Source organism: Pholis gunnellus, assembly GCF_910591455.1.
Source record: "Pholis gunnellus genome assembly, chromosome: 1".
Lineage (NCBI taxonomy): Eukaryota > Metazoa > Chordata > Actinopteri > Perciformes > Pholidae > Pholis > Pholis gunnellus.
In genome coordinates this window covers 20,940,175-20,959,743 of record NC_136528.1, presented here as the reverse complement: position 1 = coordinate 20,959,743, position 19,569 = coordinate 20,940,175, and the positions used below count along the sequence as shown (strand labels likewise).

Here is a 19,569-nt window from a genome sequence, read left to right as displayed (position 1 = left end):
TGAGCACCCAGTTTGCAGTCCCACTGCATCACTATGCACCAGGAAGGAAAAAAGAAACCAGATACAATCATGCTTAATGTAGTGCATGATCAATGAAACAGTATCACAGAGGCAGGCAATAATAGATTATGCTCGGCCTTCTAACTCTCCCCTCAATGTTACACCTGTATTCATCCACAGGAAGCACTACATGAGATGTCAGCAGGCTCGGGTAAAGAATTATGTTAACGTATAAATAGCTGCTACTAATGACTACAATTGGTCATGTTGCCATCTAGGAAACTAATTTGAATCTTTAGACATGTCTGATCGTTCTAATTCTAGCTGTTTCCATATCCTAAAGTTGTTGGTAACAAAATCTTTTCCTTGTTCTTGTTATTTCTGAGAAAATGTTTTGGTTAACCTTTTTTATCCCAGCAGTATCCGGTCTTCTGCTTCGTTTCACAGACGTACTGTATGTTTTTGCTTAAGACCTAGGCCTCAACATTGTTATGGCACAGAGAGGAAATGTTATGTGCACGACAAGATGAAACACTTTCCAACATGCCATGTTGGGATTTTCTTATCCATATTGTTTATATGCGTATGTATGTACAGTATATATATATATATATATATATATATATACACACACACACACAGTATATGTAATGTGCTTTTTCTTTTAAATATGTACTTAATTCTGCCTCAATTGTCCACTTTTGTCTTTTAAGCAGTATCTCATATCCATCAGATGTACAAACAAAACAGTAGCTTATTCCACTAAACTAATTCAACTATAAATTATTCTGTAGATTGAACACCATCATAAGATTTGGATCAGGAACTATAAATGGTATGGTGTACTTGTATAGTATTTATAGTTCTAGTAGAACTATAAAAGTTATCAGTTTTATACCTAATAAAATATTTCCCAATTACTAAATTGACAGACTGCGGTCGTGCCACGAGATTTCAGCTTGGGCCGATAATCATTTGACGTTATTTTCACCACAATCTTCAAGGCTTTCTACTTTAAAAATCCACTTCTATTAACAACTGGGAATATTTAAAAGAAAAGGACATTAGTATTCCTTAACCATCACTTATTAGCCTGTTTCATCCCATCATGGACACCACTTCGTTTTAACTCAAGAGCCATTTTTAACTCGTCAAGGAACTATTGACGATTGAACACCTGCATCTCCAGCTTATGTTGCACACCTCTGTGGTCCCAATCATGCCATTAGTCCCCAAAACCTCATGCCTGTATGTGCTCCGTCTTCCTTGTACAGTAATGTGACTACACTTAGGAAGGTGTGATATGAATACAAGCAATACCAGATGTATGTGTGAATATAGCTTGTGCTGGATGTTATCTTACATACAACTGTCTGCACTGTTCTTAAGCACTTGAAACCTGACATGACGCTTGTACAACTCCTACCTTTGGAAAAATAAAATGTTTTTCTAACACCAAAACCCCTTTTTCTCAAAAAAGGTAATTAGGATTTGAGAGTTAAATTAAGCCATTTTTAATTTACAGTGACAGAAAACTGCAGTTCTGAAAAACAAAAAAAGCATTTTAATTCATTTCTAAAATCATCTTTTACTATTTTCACACAGGATTTAAATCTCAAAGAAATAAACATCAACAACAACAAGGAGAAAAAGAAAAGAAAAAAAGATATTGGCATTTCTACAGTGAATAGCTGGTGGCAGCATCAGGATCCCAAAGGAGCCGGGATGAGCCTCAGTCTTTAAAACCAGCTGCCCGGACAGACTGAGGAGTCCATTGGGCTTTCTACACCCTCTGGTGTCAGTCCGTCAAGCAGCATCCGGTAGAAGTGCCAAAAACAACCTCACGCCCTCTGCCATAACCCCAGAGAGCTCCCTCCCCTCAGTACGACACCACACACACACCACACACACACCCCACACACACACACACACACACACACACACACACGGATGACACTAGAGATGTAGCTCACATGGTGCAAAAAAAAAAAAACATCAGAGAAATCCACTTTCTAAATTAAAAGTAAATACAGACAACAGATGTGTGCCTGGTGCCTCACACCCAGACCTAACTGAATGGTCACGTCTGGAGCAAAATAATAATCTACAACAAACAAAAACAAAACAAGGAGATTCTTAACATAGTCTACTTGGATTTGTTTCATTGTACTTTGTAATACAGGACCACCAATAGCCATGTATCATTAAATCTAGTGGAAGTGACGCAACAAAAAGGTAAAGCTCCTATAAAGCAAGAAGAGCAGCAGTAAGGACAACTCATATCATCACTCTGGCTATTAGAGGAGCAGAAAGTTCTTAATTGTTGCTTTTCGGATGAATCGAATCTTGTGAATGAAGTTGTCAAAGTCGCTGAGAGAGTGAGGTCAGCCTCACCAGAAGAGGTGAGGCTGAGGAAGGCTGGATAAGAAGTTCTTGGTTGTGTGTGTGTGCTGTTGGTTTTAAAGTATTGAAAAAGGAAGGTAAGCAATGTATGATGAGAACGATGTCGATAATAGAGCAGTGCTCATGGAGTGTGAGCATATGGACTTAAAAGACGCCCACGGATGACTCAGAATCAACACTATTCCTGAAACAGGATGAGAAATGCAGTGAGAGTGAAAGAGACCGACGGGAAAGTAGACGGCAGACTTCAATAGACAGGATGGATACTTTCTAGCCCAGTTTCACAGTCCTAACATTCCTGCATCCATCTCTGGAGCCTATACGTTCAATTGATTTGTCTATACAGTATTTGATTCTTTTTTTTTTTTTCTGTATTCAATAGCTTTTGTACTTCCCTTTAAACTTTACAGTACAATACACTATAGTGCACAACAGGGTTTCTGAGCCGGTCCTGGGGCTCAGAGTGGAGCACGTCAGCCTCGCACCGCTGCTTGATGTTCAAGTCACTATCAGGCCCGACACTCAGACTTGAGTCCCGTAGCCTGGTTGCTCTGCTGCAGCAGCAACGCGATCCAGATAACGAGGAGCGGTGCTCAGCGCCTCAGTCCTGCCCCGGGTCCTTGGCGGGGCCTCCGTCCAGGTAGATCTTGAGGGCCTTCTCCTTGCGTGGCGAGTAGCTGACACGGTGTCCAGTCTTAAGCAGGCGGCTGCTCTCCCTCTTCATCAGCGCACTGCGCTCCTCGTCCGACAGCTCCATAGGTTCCTCCGTGCTGTCCCTGCACAAGGACCACAGTAATGTTAATCTCAAGTCACCAGGAAATGGTGAAGAAGCGTGTGCTCACAACTCAAATCTGGTGCTCTAGTAACATATTACTGTCCATAGTCCTGTGTGTCTGAGGACCAGAAAAAAAAAACATCAATCGGTCCTTGAAGGTGGACTGTAATTATTTTACCTGTAGAATACCACAGCGCCGTCGTCACAGATGTACAGAGGCCACACGTTAAGAGTCGACACCTTAGGGTTCCAGTCCAAATCCTGATGGATCTCCAACACAGAAATATCACACGGAAATGTTCCCCTACCCTGCACAGAACAGACGGATGGATTCTCAGTCAATAGTTTAGAAGACGGGAGAGTTAAGAAACATTAGAAGAAAAATGACATGTCCTGTGTGAGCTACTGCATCTCACGTACCTTTGCAAACTCCAGGTTTTCGAGAGGAATATTGCTCATTTCGCTAAGCTGCAAACGGAAGAAAGAAACAGATTGATCAGAATCAGAACCGTTTATTGCCATGGTATGTTGAACATACAAGGAATTTGACATGACGGGAGGTGCATAACATTTAACAATTAACAATCAACACAGTGCAAGTAGAAACATATTAAAATGTACAGAAAAATATATAGAATAAAGTAAAATATAAAATAAAGTGAAATATAAAATAATAAAGTGCACAAACGAACAGATAGCAGGACTATAAACAAGTGAGATGTACTTGGACCATTTGCTGATCAAGCAATCGATTTCAATAATATTATCAAACATAGCATCATGCTTTTATCCATGCAGTGTTATTTATTTCCTGCAGTTTGGTGTTCACTGGTGGTTGACCGGGATGACAATACTGTAATTGTTTTTTTATGGTTGAACAAATTGAACCGTTGATAAGAAGACATTATGAAAAGCAGTGAAAGCACCCAGCGGGACACAGACATACCTTCTCCTTGAGCTCTTCTACACTGCTGCTCTCCAGAATAACTTCCTGGAAGGGCCCCAGCTTCATTGTAGTTGGGCTCCATCTCCGGGTCAGGACAGCCAGCTGCGACATGGACTTCATCTTCTCCGGTTCTGAGAAACCGATCATAGAGCAAGTACAGTATTATATCACCTGGAGAAAGAACAAGCTTCTCTGCACTCTGGTACTAACTGCTCACATTTGTAGCTTCATGTCACGGGTTTCCAACAAGAATGACGTTACCATCAAGTAGTAATTTCATCTTTGTGACATTTCCTCAAAGTGAAAAAGTGTCTTTTATTACCAGTAGCTAAATGAAGTCCCATGGTATGAAAAATAAACTTTATTATAAAATAACCCGTTGTAACGTGTTTGAAAGAGACCACAGAATGAGCGTTACCATTAAGAACTTCCAGGAAAACTTCCCAGTTGGAGGAGATGCTGATGTCTTCTTCATAGACATGATAGTCCAGAAACACCGTGCCTGGGTTCTTCCACGTCTTTTTCCTGAGACGAACACTAAACACACACACACACAGTTGATAAACACCTACACTTTTTTTGCTTTTTAACAAAATGTGTAGAAACAAAGTCTTACTTGTCAATGCTGAGATCAAGCTTGCAGTGCTCTTTCAACTGAGGGAGCAGCTCCTCTTTAGACTGTCTGACAGTCATGCCCTTGGCAAACACCGTGTCCACAAGGAACTTGCAGGGCTGGGAAGCACAAGCATGGACACATGGTGAATATCTGTGATCCCAATGCTCAACTTAAGTCAGGTCATTCAGAAACAATCTTCTTTAGCACAGTGACAGCTCTTACCTCGGTTTCATTCACCAGCAGTTGATACACTTTCACTCTGTATTCACCCTTTTTCAGTGCTCTTCCTAATCGAATAGTTATCTATGGGAAGCAATAAAATGCACAAGTCAAGTATTGGCTCACTCTTAACAGACAGTCGACAAATCGGTTGTAAAGCTGATTCTGACCTTGTTATCATCAGAGAATGACGAGAGCGTTTCATTGAGCCGAACACTCTCAAACTCCTGGTTGTTGGCGTACACACGAAACACCTTGTACTGGGTGGAGGGGACTCCCACGTACGGCTCCAGGTTCAGTTTAAATGCTGCCAACGTTATTCTCTTGTCCACGTGAACCACTAAACCTGAAGCACATCACAAGAAACAACAATTAAACAGTCGGTCTCATTTTCTGCCCCCTTGAGAAAAGGGAAACACTGATGAACAGACAATGCAAAGTCAATCACGTTCTGCACAGAATTAGTCGTTGTGCCTGCCTCTGATCATTTGAACTACTTCTCTTTACTTAAGGATGATTAATCCTTTAAACTGCATCATAAATAGAAGGTTCGTACATTTTTGTGCAGCCGATGAGGAGTCGTCTTGAGAACAAGGCTCTGCTCTGAAGTACAGGTACTGCGCCTCCGCCTTGCTCTTCCCATTGTCGTCATACTCGCTGTCCGTTCCAGAGTCTTCCTCAGCAGTGTCCCAGGTCTCCTTTTTGCCCTCGTGGGCTTTGGAGCGACGGCTACTTGTGATGCTGTGCGAGTCCAAGCCGTTGGCCAGCTGTATGGGCCCGCTGTCTGCATTGCACAGCGTGTCGCTGCTGTGGCTGGAGCTCAGGATGTCGCTGTCCACCGAGCTGGTGCTGCGGTCGTTGTTCACCTCAGAGTCCGAGCGCTCCTCGCCGGCAAAGTGGTTCTCGGGGTCAGAGGAGGCGCTGCTGCCGCCCCCAGCTGTGGCCCTGATCCGGTTCTCCAACTCTCTGTTGTCGGCAGCCACACAGGGCGAAGAGTTGGAGTCAGCCTCTTGGGTCGGGGATTCGATATGTTCAAAGTCGCTGGCGTCAGAGCTTTTCTGGCTGTCACTGGTGCTGGAGCCCTGCTGCTGGAGAGACAGATTCTTAAACTTTTCTGTGCTCTCCTCGAGGATCGCCTCTACAGATTTCCTGTTACCCTTTGAACCGTCAAAGAGCACATCGGAGTCACCGCCTACTTTTTGGCAAAGAGTCCTGTTGGGCAAGGTACCAGGAGACTGCTCAGGGAGTAAGACCAAGAGCCGGATCGTATTCCCGTGACGATCCAACAGTTTCCACATGAGTGATTCGGTGAAAGCAACCCGATGATCAGTAGACTCGGAGCTCTCTACAAAAATCTGAACAAAAGCAAAATGAGAAACAGATCAAATTCAAGATTAATCTGGTTTAGAAGTGTTCAAGTAGATTTTCTGATATAAAGAAAACGCGTGGAATTAATAAAGTGAGAATAAAAAAATAAAAAAACCTTGTTACTCCTGAAGAAGCCCTCAGCTTTCAGCGTCTTGTTGGGAACATACAGGAGCCGGAGGTCATTATAGCAGCGCTCCAGGACGACACGCATGGTTTCTGCAGAAAGCCCTGTAGCCTAGGAACAAACACATACATAACGCTCAAGTCTCACATCCTCACGGCTAATGCACTAAATATATTTCGATGTTGATGTTTCAGATAATAGAGTTGAGGAAGAAAGAGATGATGCATGGATGGAACGGAGGAGAGTAGGACACCTGTGCAATAAGCTGTTTGAATTCGTTGATCGTCTGGTTCAAGTACGCCCGAACACTGACTGGAGTGGCGATGGTCTCACTCTTCAGATCCACAACGTGAACCTTCACCATCACCTCTGAAGGAAATCAGACATAAAGCTATTACATTCATTTGCTTTGTGTTCTGACAATCTACATCCACCATTGGTGTACAGTCACTTTGCCCCCAACTTTTAGAGCTGGTCTGTAGAGAGTCAGAAGTAACTACTCTCATATACTCTTGTGTTGCAGTAATTACCACACTGTGTGAAACAAGAGTGTGACTCAACAGCAGCAGGCCACTGACCTCCAGGTTTGTAAGGCTGGAACACTTGCTCTGGTTTGCGGGTCTCCAGCAGTAGGTCGAACATATACGAGGACTTGATTCCTCCAAGCAGCAGGCCCATCGGTGTGTCCTCCTCACCTTCGTAGGAGCGCTCCAGGTACTCGTGGAACTCATCATACTTTACCAAGCGGCAGCAGTCCAGAGACGCCACTCCCTCCAGCTCCATCATCTGAGGTACAGAACATACACAGTTGTGGTCACTCAAAGGTCAGCTGCTGAAACGTATTATAGTGATCAGTAATGCTGTTGGAAAATCAGATGGTGAAGACAAACCATAAACCAACAAACCTTGTAGGCCATTTCTGTTGCATCTTTAAGAGTTTTGTCCTTGTGTACTTCCAGCTTGCTCTCCATCATCATCTTCACAGGATGCATGCAGAAAAGCTTTATCTGGAGGTAAAAAAAGAAAGAGAGCAATAATAGTTGAAGTTGTTTTACAAGAGGGGCAACTCGTCAACTGATCCTCATTCAGAAGCACAACAATAGATCTTTAACCAGTCTAACAAGGACCTTGTACCTTGCAAGTGTTGCGCTCAATCTCCCGCTGTCGCTTTTCCTGCTCTTCGGACTCTTTCTCCTTCAGCACCAAACTCTTTATGTGCTCTGGGAACTCTTCCGCAGCGAAATACTCTGCAGACAGGACAGACAGGGTACACATTGAAACTGGATACTATTTCTATGACCGTCACAGTCAAGGCAACCCGAGTGATGGAGACAGTAAGATGATGATCAAAATATTAAAAACATCTGCAGAAGTCTGCCACACTGTAGGGCTGTGCTTTCTACAGGCGTGGAGCACATTACAGAACAATAGCTCAACTACCGTAAAGGCACAAGTCATTTTGGCATTACTCACAGCAGATTTCACTTACTTGCATTCCTCGAGGCATCCTTCAATCTATAAATCAGCATATATGCATTTGTAGAGCTGATGAGAGAAAAAAAAAGATGTCTTGTTATTGAATGTATTGGAATATATAGTGAGAATATACAGTTGGCTGTCTGTCAAATAAACGGTCTATTGGTTCAAAAGAAACATGAAAGAACAATGAACATGAATAAACAAGAACCCTCTTGACTTTCCTTTGAAACTCAGATAAATAAACAGCTCCAGTTTATTATTATTGTATCCCCTAAGCATGTGATGCGTGTCAACCCACCGAGTGTTACATGCGAGACAACTCACCTTGCAAAGGCACTGGAATAATAGCCTCGGCTCCCTGAGGACCCCCCATACGTCTTCCTGATATCCTCCTGGGTGATCTGCCCAACAGAAATACACAGAAACTTAATGACGGATTCAACGGACACCACCATGTTAATAAGTAAAACGTTACAATGACAAGGATTGTTTGCTTAGTTTAGCACTAACTACCTAACGCAGATATAGTTCTCTGCTGAGTCATTCTGACTGACACTGAAGTGCTGTAAGAGGACTAAACAGGTTACTCAAGTGCTGAGGCTCACCTTGCTAACGTGCTGATCGTTGAAGCTGTACCACTGGCCGTCAGTGAAGGATTTGATGCAGGCGTAGTAGTGACCACCTGCAGCGCTCCCAGAATGCACCATGACGGAGAACAGCTCAAAGGTTGGGAAACTCTGAGGACGGACAGGGAAAATATATTTGGTCATATAAAAGCAACGACCAAGATGTGTTCTGAAACATACATGCAAGTGATGTTGACAACAGGGACACCAACCAATGATACTGCAGATGAAATTACAAGATATAAGCTCAAGATATGCTATATTTGCAGAGCTAGAGTCGCATCATATAAGCAACACCGACTGGTCAAATGAAGGAAGCATGCACAGCGGGCGAGACTGCAAAGTGTCGGCTGGCTCATTGTCTGGAAACTGCAGTGCACATTGTGAATGAAAGAAACATTTCATGTAATGAGGACAGGGAAGTAACGCATCACTTCCAGCTTTGTCTGACAGTTGCTCAACGACATTTCCAGGAGTCTCCCCCATCACTACAATATCGCCACAGCAACTTCAGATGGGAGACGATGTAAACGAGTGCAATTTGAGCAAAATTAGCAATTTTCTTGGAAGATTCTACATTTTCTTTCTTTCGCAAAGGAATCCAATAAAAAAAAATGTCTGCCTCTGGGAGTGATACGTTTTATCTTTAGGCTGATCGCAACATACTCTCCCAGTTAAGCTTTCATCTATATCATATCAATGTAAAATAATCAACTTTATAGTTTTTAAAATCAGGACGTTCAGTATTTGAATCAAGTAGCTCAGAAAAAAATGAAGTGGACCAAATTTAAAAGGCTGTGTCTGTTGTTTCAATGTGTCAGATATATAATTAATCAACATTACCCCAAATAAAAAAGGACCCTAAACACCGAACAGGAGTTTTTCCTGTTCCGATGCGAGGGGTTTGAGACAGAGGGTGTCGTATGCTGTACAGATTGTGAAGCCCTCAAAAGGCAAATTTTGTGATTTTACAAATAAATTTAATTGACTCAAAGTTAACTAACCAAGGATATTAACAACGATCAACAATATCTATATAGTGAGCATTCACGATGAGTACCTTTGGCTTCAACACCCTCTCTGTGCTGCCGGTGCTGTCCAAGCAGATGCCTTCATCCACACAATCATCGGTGGAAAAATCGTTGCTCATCTGGTCGCTGTGGCAACTGCCTTCATTCTCTGCGCCGCTGTCAGTGCAGCTCTCCGTCTGAGGCGACTTCTGGAGAGACCACCATGAAAAAAAACACATGAAAGTAGAGTACTTTACATTTATCTTTATCCAAAACGTAGCTTAGGATCAAGTGATGTTATTTATGGTCGATCGGAGATAGAAGGAGAATCATATTTGGGTTTTAATCTGATGTAAATCTGTAATAATGATGGAAGCAAGTTCAGCCATTTGTGCTCTCACCTCATCTTCCACATCGATGAATGGACTCATGTCAAGCTCTTCAGGGAAAGTCATGCGGTCATTAAGCTTGATGCGATGCATAGTGGTGTAGTCAAAATCAAACCGCTTCAGCTGTAGCGTCAGCAGGTAGGGGAAGTGCAGAAATCTCAGACCCTGAGAAGAGAAGCATTTATCAAAAGGCCGGTCAACACCGTCTTCACTGAACGTGACGTCCCTCCATGTCACATTTTCCGTGTGCTCACCTTTCGGGCGTCACATTTCTTTTTGCAGCGTTCACAGAAGTACTGGTTGGGCCCATCCAGAGTTTCTGGTTGGATGAATGCCTGCAAAGCCTCTTCCTGTAGCAGAAGAATAGTTTCAGGACTATTTAGACGAAGGCCAAAATAACTTAATAGACATAAACTATATTAAAATGAGCATGCAGCCTTGAATTAGTTGTGAATCTCAAAGAGGGAATGCGTGTTGAGTGTTGCTTGAGTCTTTGTGCTAAATGTTTAAATGAATGGAATATGGAGAGACAACACACCACACTGCCGTAGGCCTGGCTGGCTCCGAAGGGTCTGATCACAAGAGGAATGTCCAGGTAAGTATCAATCCTCCAGCTCTCATAGCCACACTCCAGACAACGGACATAATCCTTCAGCTTCCCCTGGTACAGCTGGTTGATCAGGTCAGCCTGAGGACATGGAGGCATGACAGTCAGGCCTTCTCAGCCATGTTCTACTGTTAACAATACAGCATTTGTTTGGACTAAAAACTGTTTTCACCCTGCTGCATTCTCTCACTAAAAGGAGGCACCAGTGTGCAACTATTAATCAAACTACCTGCCATCCAAAACTGTTGGATGGATTAAAAATAGATACTTTAAATACATCAAAAACAACTTTGAATGTTTTTCCTCATAGCAAAATTTGGTCTAATGGAAGAAACTGCCATGTTTTCTAAATCTAAAGGGAACTTTGTACATTTTATGACTCTATGTCAGACTCAACATTCAGAGGTCTTAGTTGTATTCTGTCTGCCCCAATTTTTCTAACTACAGCTAACGCATGGAGTCAGCATGTTGACATTCAGTATGCTACATTTAGCATGTTGGCTTGATGAGTCTTAAGTACACTATCTTTATAACACGCAGCTTATAATACAAGCTTATAATACATGAAAAAAAAACTATTAATGCCAAGATTTTTGTTATAAATACAATATTTGATTTCCTTATCATTTTAATTGGGTGTTTTTAAATAACCACTATAGATGACTTTAATAGAGGATAGGATAACATCTAGACATTTTGATGGTTTACACTGACTTCACAGAGGTTGAAATGATTTTTCAGGACTTTCAGGAGCCTCCAGCTGCTGTAACAAAACGTGATCAGGGCTTCTCTAAAAGTTACATTTGCTCCCTTTTTTTCCAGCTGATCCAATCCAAGACTAAAAAAAATGTGATCCGAACTGTGAGTTTTGTGATCTGTTGCACTCCTATTTACTTGTGTAATTTCTTAATTGGGGCTCAACCACATTTACTATCTAGGAGCTCATGTGTACAGACCACATGGTTGTAAATGCACACACTGGATGAACGGTTTGCAGTTTATAATTCAGTCCTAAGATAAGAAGACAGAGAACAGCTAACCCTGAGGCTTACTGGCCCATTTCACTTTGCCCACAGTAGCGCTTTTGTTTCTATTGTGGGGCGGGGCGGGGGGTTCTTTATTCATTTCTCAATAATCTTTCGGAAAACATTTTTGCTGTTTCCCACCTGCTCTGTCTGCTTCCACTTTTGCTCCAGGGCATCAAACATGACCCTGCACAGCTCCTGGACATCATGCTGCTGCCAAGCTAAAAGACAAACGCACAAGAAGTGTCACCAAATGTACAGATGCAGAGGCACAAGGTTTCTCCTTATCACACAAACACGCAGACAAGCCGTGCGAGTCTAGTCACAGGAGAGGGCAAATCCTCACCCTCGCTGCTGTCCCAGCCGAAGCTCCGCGTCACATCAGTGGTCTCGATTGCCCGTTTCTTACTAGTCTGCAGCAGAACAAACAGCCTTTGCAACTGGTGTGGTATACTGGTGACTCGATCCTCTTCAATCTCCTCAAACTCCCAGCTGAAGTTGGACAAAAGTTATAAAATAATGTATAAAAGTAGTTGTACTTCGCAGGTAAAACTTCACAAAGATTTCTCCCGAGCGTAGTTTCTTACTTGTAGAGTGCATTTCTGAACTCCGGGGTCATGAACAGCGTTTGAAGAAGACTGTTCAGATAGCAGGTCATAGCTTGGTTGACCAAGCCCACGTAACCTACAGTGATGTGTGGGGGGGGGGGGGGGGGGACAAAAAGTAAGAGGATAGTTAGGATTGTATAAAAAAGGAGAGAGGTCACACATTCAACAGGTGACAAAGCCTCACCCGTTTCAGATTTGTTGAGGATGGACGAGTAGGAGTAGGATGGACTGCTGTAGTCACCGCTGCAGCCTGCAGTGCCGTCTCTCGGCAGGGGCCCAATTAACCGCTCGTGGGAGCTGTCATCTAGTCCACTGCTATCTGCTGTTCCTGACTCGTCCTGCACACATACAGGGAGGGACATTTTTGATTAAACGTCCTTAGTTTCCAAAGAAACAAACAATCTCACTTTACAGCAAAAATATATTACCGATGTAATCTGGGGCTGCTCTCCATCTTTGTCTGTGAGCTGGAGGAAATTCTTCTTACCACCCGGCTCAAAACCAGAATCTGAGAGGGACATCTCACTGCTGTGGTCCAGTGGTGCCTAGAGGGAGGCAGAGCAAAAACAAAAATCACATGAAGACTACAATCCTTTGAAAATTCAGAAAACAGCCACAAAATGTTGAAAACAAGTCTAAAAACTGGAGGAACTCACAGGAAGACTTACAATACCCCTGAACTCATTTTCACAAAATTCTCTGTGTTAACGCATACGATGAAAGCAGCTTGAAGCCAACATGTGAGCAATGCTTGTATGCAATATGCAATACTTTCTTTCTCACAGGCGAGCTGAGGACAACAAGTAAAGTGCTGCAGTGGAAACACACAGTAGCTTAATCCACTGACCTACTCGGTGACATAACAACAGACACAGCACCTGGGCTGTGGGCTGGGTCAGCAGCAGGATTAGTTTGTGCTCATTTAAGAAAAGGGAGTAGCAGGGCTGTACCAAATAGTGTGGACGCTTCATTAATAACGTTGACATTTAAATTCTAAATTAACATTTGAACGCTAAACAGATATTAATTCTGTTTAAACCGGGTATTTCTGTACAGTACATAAAGATTAGGCTACACGGTTATTATAAGTATTAAACTATTTGTAAATTTAGAGTCAAGTGGTGGCTGCGTCACACACACACGCGCACGCACTGTCCTCAGTCCTGACAATTGTGCTAACCTACTATAGTGCATAAAGTCAGTGATTTGGATGGTTGGTTATTGTGCGGATTAGCTCTCACAACGGCTCGAGTGAGTGCCGTTATTAAAATCTCTGACCCGCGCATCACTACAGCAAAGGATTGCTTCCAACTCGTGTGATTAAAACTTCACCAATAACTTAATTTCCTTCATTTGAGAGCTCTCGCTCAGCAACACCATTCGTACACACTTTGTTTTCTTTGTAGCAGAGAACAATGGCATGGCAAACGGATGTTTGAACACTGAAAGCATGAATAAGAAATGTCAGTCTGGCTTTGACTGAGGTCATGGTATGGTGACATAGCCCTCCCAATGTCGAAGTGGCCGGGGCAATGAATCGTGATGTGAACTTATTTTAAGTGGAGGATGAGTGAACAGCAACTGCAAACACAGGCTGGCAGCCATTATCGTGAATCTCACTAGAGTTCACTTGTGCTATACTTCACCTGAACTCAACTACACCAACCAAAACATTAGCTTAAAACTGAATGAATACATCCGTTTTAAGCCGAGCCGCTACGCCGTCAAGCTGTCAGAGTTATCATGGAGCTCACACTGTCACTTACTGCTGCAAAAGCAGAAAAGCGACTTCAGAGAGAAGCAGACAGAAGGGTCTACAATATACGAAAACAGGTTAAAAAGATAAAGACAGAGGCTAAAGCCTACAGATCAAAGTGTTAAACCACCTCATCGCCATTAAAAGTCACCATCTTGAGTAATACATTTCCTAACCATGTCCGGTGTATTTCCCCAGGCCAGGTCGAAAGTGGCTTTCACGTATCCCGCCTTGTGGGCAACGTCCTCATAGAGTTTGGAGAGGGTGGTGGAAGCAGGCAGGTTGAGGGTCCGCCTCTCATTGATCGCCTTTGCACTGGTGATGTCCTGTATGATGCACAGCACTCTGGGCTCCTCGGCTGCATTTTGGATCTGCAAATCAAGAACGACGGAGAAAAACATTAGCATGATGAATTGGCTAAATGTTCATTCTGCATTTTGTGATTGAGCACCATTTACTGGTGAACAGTTAAGCGTTGGAATAACTGGTTAGTAAGGCTGGGCAACAGAAACACGCCAGTGCAGAAAACAATACCGTCACATGTCACGCCTCAGAACAAATATGACCTACTTGGTACAAGTTAGGTTGCATTTCTGGAAAAAGATACAGCTGGATATCTAAACAGGACTAAACAGTATTATCTGTGCTGGATTTTCTTGCCAATCACAGAAAGAAAAATTATATTCTTCACAATAAAACAAACTGTAAAGGAGCACATCTCTTCTCTCTCAGCATTGCAATAGCAGCTCACATGTCCTCGTCTATCTTTCTGTTTCCTCAAGGCTTCATAGAAATTTGCATAACAGACTGGCCTCTTATCAAGTAGGCCGTACAATTCATGACTGATAGTTATCTCATTCACTGGAACGTCAGCAACAAGCCCAGTCACTGATCTTTGCTTACAAATTTTCAATACACAAAAACACGGACAGGTCATCAAATTTCTCCCAAACTGTCCACAATCGGTTGCAAAAAAATTAAAAATCCATGCAGTTGAGGACACATGCTTCAATTTTGTAAATTGTTTCAAGACACAGAAAGTCACTTCATCATCTGAACACTCGCCTTAGTTTATTTTCTGATTGGTTTATGTGGCGTTACTGTTCAGCCTCAAATGTTTTGCAGACTGAAAACTGGAGGAAAAACTCACTTAACAAGCGCTAATGTACCGAGCATGTGAAGATGATGGCAGGCCAGCTTCCTTATCCTCAGGGATTGACGACGAACAAAACAATGTTTGGTATTTAAAAATTACTCAACTATTGCATAAACCATTGATCAAATTCAAGTCATGAATTGATGTGTTGATATGGGTATTTACATGTTTTCATTGCATGTATTCTATGTTTGATAAAGCTGTTGTTTGCAAAGCTGTTTACTCCTGAAGAAGAATGTCATCATGGTGCTGCTTCATGCGTCTATTTAACACCATGCATCATCTCTCTCACCAATACCAAACACAAGGCAAGGCTACCTGAGAAATCCTCTTGATCTCATCAAAAAGACTCTGTCTGCAACTCCAAAACACACCCTGATGATATAATGGAGAGAGTCTGAGTGGAAAACAACTTCAAACAAAACACAACAATGAATTAAGTTGTAAAACATGCCTGTCTAAATTTGACGTGTAGGCCTACACCTGTTATTGTTTGGCTGGCAAATCAACCTCTTGGCTGGTGAAACGGGTGATGATTACAGGAAATATATTCAAGTCATTCTGGTTACTGCAACCTCTTGTTGATGTCTGTGATATTGGCAAAATGTGACTGACAGGTCCTATAAAGTAGCTGCAGCTGACTATACACAAGTGTATTATGAGATTAAAGGTTATTTTTACCGTGGATATAATCACAAGGTGCTGACATGAAGCCACGGGTATGACAAAGTACAGGCAGTACTTCTTTACAGCTGTAATAATGACAGGCTACAATTTTTTGTGAAACATCAGTAACCATGAAATCCTATAAATACAATGTCATGTAACTGCTACTGCACATGAACAGAGATGCAGGAAGGTGAACAATAGCCAACAGTCTTATTCAAATACAAGTTATTGTTGATGGGACATTTTTCAACTAAACCTGACACTTTTGCAAGTGACCAGCCACCAATTTCAATTAACTACAATATCCTCAAAAATGGTTTTGGTGGTGACAGGTGCAGTAGCCATTGACAGCAGTGGGAAAGACAGCTGAGGCAACAGAGATGATAATGAGCACTTTATTGTGAGTAGAGTATGTTCTGCTAAATCTCTTTTGTATGTTTTCCTAATTGTGGCTTAACAAAATAACGTACAAATTTAAAAGTATTTACCTTCTTTAACTTTTTCAAACGTAATGCTATCACTGCGCTACGAGCTGTAGCGAGGAGAATGTGGCAGCGTAGCATAATGGGGAAGTCCATTTTCTCATGGGAGAAAGGACTGGCAAAAATGAATGATTAACAATTAATATATTGTATGCATAGCCAAAGGCAATTTAGCAAGTCAAGATGCATCCTAAAATCCAAGATGATTGTTATGACAGGGCAGAAGGATATTTCTTAAACACAAAGCCATTCAGTAGCCACTGAATGTTACAGGGTTGCATGTGTGAGTGTGTCTCTCCTCACAAGTGTTTCATTCGATTGGGCCCATGGCATCAACAGAGAGCTCCGGGTGACCTCTGGTATCCCAGAGCATCACACCGCCGCTGCCAACTACTTTCAACACAAAACCGCAGCTTAAATTACCAACACTTGAGACCATGTTTTCTTCCACAATATAAGTCTCTTAAATGAAACTGGCCATCGATTTCAGCAACAGAGCTAAAGTACTGGAGGTGATATTTCACTCGGTTTTATGTTCCTGTCCTATCAGCATGTCTACAGATAGTCTGACGCACATAAAATGATCAGCTGATTTTATTATCTGGTTGAGAAGAAACAATTAACCACAGGCACATTGCACAGGCTTCACCTCTATTTCAAACAAGACGACAACAAGGGAGTGTTATAACTTATCTGCTTTGAGTATTCCTTTTAACCAGTCTGTGTGACAGTTAAATGTATGTTTTTTTATGTAAAATGACTGTACATACAGATGCAATGTTTCCAAACAATGGGGCTTCACCTTGCATACACAAAATGAAATAATTAAATACTAATGTATACAAAATTTCCATCAACCTTTCAGTGTCTTAATTTCCTTCTACCAGTATACTGGGATTTGTTTGTGCTGAAAGTCTGAAGGTTTAAGAAATACCTACTTTGCTGAAAAAAAGATTAGTAAATAAACCTGTTTCCTCCACACAACCTGAAGCCTCGTTCTTTATTAAACATTTGACTGCAGAATTGTATTAGATTACATCCATAATTAATTAATAAGTGTATAATTGAAGGCTAAATTGTTACTATGAAACATACTGAAATGAGTGTGCAGTGGTGCATAATCAAATCCATTTTCCCACGAGCCACTTCAACGAGTGACGTCCTATGCATGACGTATGACCCTGCAGCTGACGTAAATGCAGTCATATAAAAACATCCATATAGGGACTCCAGGTAACTTGTAGATGTACGTGAGAATAACATAAACCATGAATATGACTGCCAGGCCAATAGTAACGTTATCCTGTTGGACGTTTATGTTACAATCACACCGTTACCATCTGGTAAACATTAATGGTGTTTACAGAAGCGACCGATTCATTTTCTACGTGTGTGGAAAACATGACAACATAGTAGCATCGTAGAATAATAGGATGTTACACGTAGCTAACCACCGTGGCTAACCATGGCAGGACAAACAAGCAACGGCTAAGTAACTTAACATTGTGACCAATAAGTTCATTAAGGACGATATAACAGGAAGGGCGAACACTTATATTCAAATATTAGAGACACAAATAATTAATAAATGTTGTATTACACGCACCTGCATCTCGATAAGTAACGCTAGCGAGTCAAATCCGCTAACATTAGCGTTAGCTTGCACATTTCACGAGCTAATGTTATGCTAACGTTAACAGTAAGGCTACAAGTTATATTCTTCACAAACAGGGACGAGACTGAATCAAAGTAAGGGTATACATTATTATAAACTAGTAGTTAAGGTTGCTTCGGTACAGGCAGTCAGGTCAAGCGACGTAGCTATTTGCATTTGGTTTAGCAACTTCAAAAACATCTAGCTAATAGATAACGATATTGGCTAGCTTTATTCTACTAACGCTGACTGTTAGCTAATGTTATTTGCATGTTGGCTATCTAATATCGGCAAATGTCGTCTTTGTTTTGGGGATAACGTCTTGAACATGTCTCATGTTTTTGATGACCATAAAGCCGAAATCGAAAGCTAGGTAACTAAATGATGGTTGTGCTAAAGCTTTAGCTGCCTTCATAAACTCATAGCGAAACTAGCCGCTAGCTGATGTTAGCTACAACGTTGGTTAGCCATGTCATGATAGGCCGTCCAAGTCATGTTTGGCTACCATTAACGCTAACTGTTAGCAGCTGAGAGTTAGCCTCTAAATGATACAACAAGATCGCAAACTCCCAAAGTGGTGCAAAAGTTGTGCCATTAATAATGACCATGGTCTACAAGGTTGACAGCTAACCAGAGATTGATCCTCCGACATGGGCACAGGGTCCGCGATAACCTCACCTCTTTGGGTACGAACTGGTTCTCCTCGTTGGGCACCATTTCCATTTGTGCGACAGTTTAGACACAAGCATCTATCCGGACAAGGATGTCAGCGGAAAAACTTTGCAGCGGTAAACACAAGCATCGTTTGTGTCCTGTTTGGAGTAAGTTTCGATACTTGGATAATAAAATTAAACTTGGCAAAAGTTGTAGGCTTATCAAAGTGATCGCAACACTCGGTTTTACTACCCAAGCACAAAGTGCCCTGCTATACATAGATAAAAATGGCCGGTGTTTTACTCCGCGAGACTTCACTCACGGAGCTTTGGCGTCACATTCCATCCAGACAAGCGTGCGTGATGTGTGCGGACATAGTGACGTAGGTGTGTCGGTGTGTGTGTGTGTGTGTTTCATTGTTTTTGATCCACACAGACCACAGCTCATTTTTTATATATTAAAATGAGTGCACAACATAGATACAACACACAAATATATATACACACACACACATAGAGGGAGAGAGAGGGAAATAGTTCCATTGGTCATCTGCACAACTTGATCAATGTCTTTTGTTTTTGTTGTTTTACTTTTTTGGGGATTAGGAAATATACAACACTAAAACAGAATACGAACTGACATTATTCCACATGCATATTTCACATTTTCACCTCACAGCAAGAAGGGTCTAGGTTTAATAACGATCCCTTTCTGCATGTTCTTTCTGTGTTTGTTCAAGTTTATTTTTGGTGTTTCCTCCCACATTCCAAAGTGATTTAATGTGTATGTGAGAGTCTGTTTTTAAATGTTAGTGCTGCAGTTAAGTCTGGGGTTACAGATGTGGTTTTGGGGTGAGAAGGGGTTTTAAAGAGCCTCAACCTCCAGTTTCATCAGAGCTTCATTATGCTGCTCAGGCCTCATTGTCAGGTTGTAGCCAAAAGTTGACCATCCCTTCCCTTCCTATTACTGATATGATACCCTTGAGTAACTCACTACACCCACA

At 41.9% G+C, this 19,569-nt stretch overlaps 1 protein-coding gene across 2 annotated transcripts; it reads right to left on the bottom strand.

Annotated features, from left to right (window-relative positions):
• Nucleotides 1-1,496: 1,496 nt before the first annotated feature.
• Nucleotides 1,497-18,814, bottom strand: usp47 (ubiquitin specific peptidase 47). 2 transcript variants are annotated; one of them, XM_079164639.1, is made up of 29 exons: nt 18,591-18,814; nt 15,426-15,482; nt 14,128-14,322; nt 12,624-12,740; nt 12,380-12,533; nt 12,175-12,271; nt 11,934-12,079; nt 11,729-11,808; nt 10,494-10,643; nt 10,210-10,305; nt 9,968-10,120; nt 9,617-9,775; nt 8,536-8,667; nt 8,255-8,331; nt 7,941-7,996; nt 7,586-7,698; nt 7,357-7,458; nt 7,030-7,237; nt 6,705-6,820; nt 6,443-6,562; nt 5,516-6,314; nt 5,130-5,305; nt 4,963-5,043; nt 4,741-4,856; nt 4,543-4,661; nt 4,125-4,255; nt 3,599-3,646; nt 3,357-3,487; nt 1,497-3,179 (listed from the first exon to the last, which is right to left on the bottom strand). In XM_079164639.1, exons 1-29 carry the CDS (start codon nt 18,633-18,635, stop codon nt 3,005-3,007), a joined length of 4,149 nt encoding a protein of 1,382 aa, XP_079020765.1. In that variant the 5' UTR covers nt 18,636-18,814; the 3' UTR covers nt 1,497-3,004. The 2 variants fall into 2 exon arrangements, with proteins under 2 accessions (XP_079020765.1, XP_079020766.1); XM_079164640.1 differs by lacking the exon at nt 15,426-15,482.
• Nucleotides 18,815-19,569: the final 755 nt, after the last annotated feature.

Excerpts from the sequence above, each read along its gene's own strand:
- usp47 (XM_079164639.1), bottom strand. The coding sequence starts at position 18,635 with ATGGAAATGGTGCCCAACGAGGAGAACCAGTTCGTACCCAAAGAG. Across the intron at positions 6,821-7,029 it reads CCAGCCTTACAAACCTGGAG|AGGTGATGGTGAAGGTTCAC; the intron begins GTCAGTGGCCTG and ends GATTTCCTTCAG. Across the intron at positions 6,563-6,704 it reads TCAAACAGCTTATTGCACAG|GCTACAGGGCTTTCTGCAGA; the intron begins GTGTCCTACTCT and ends GTTTGTTCCTAG.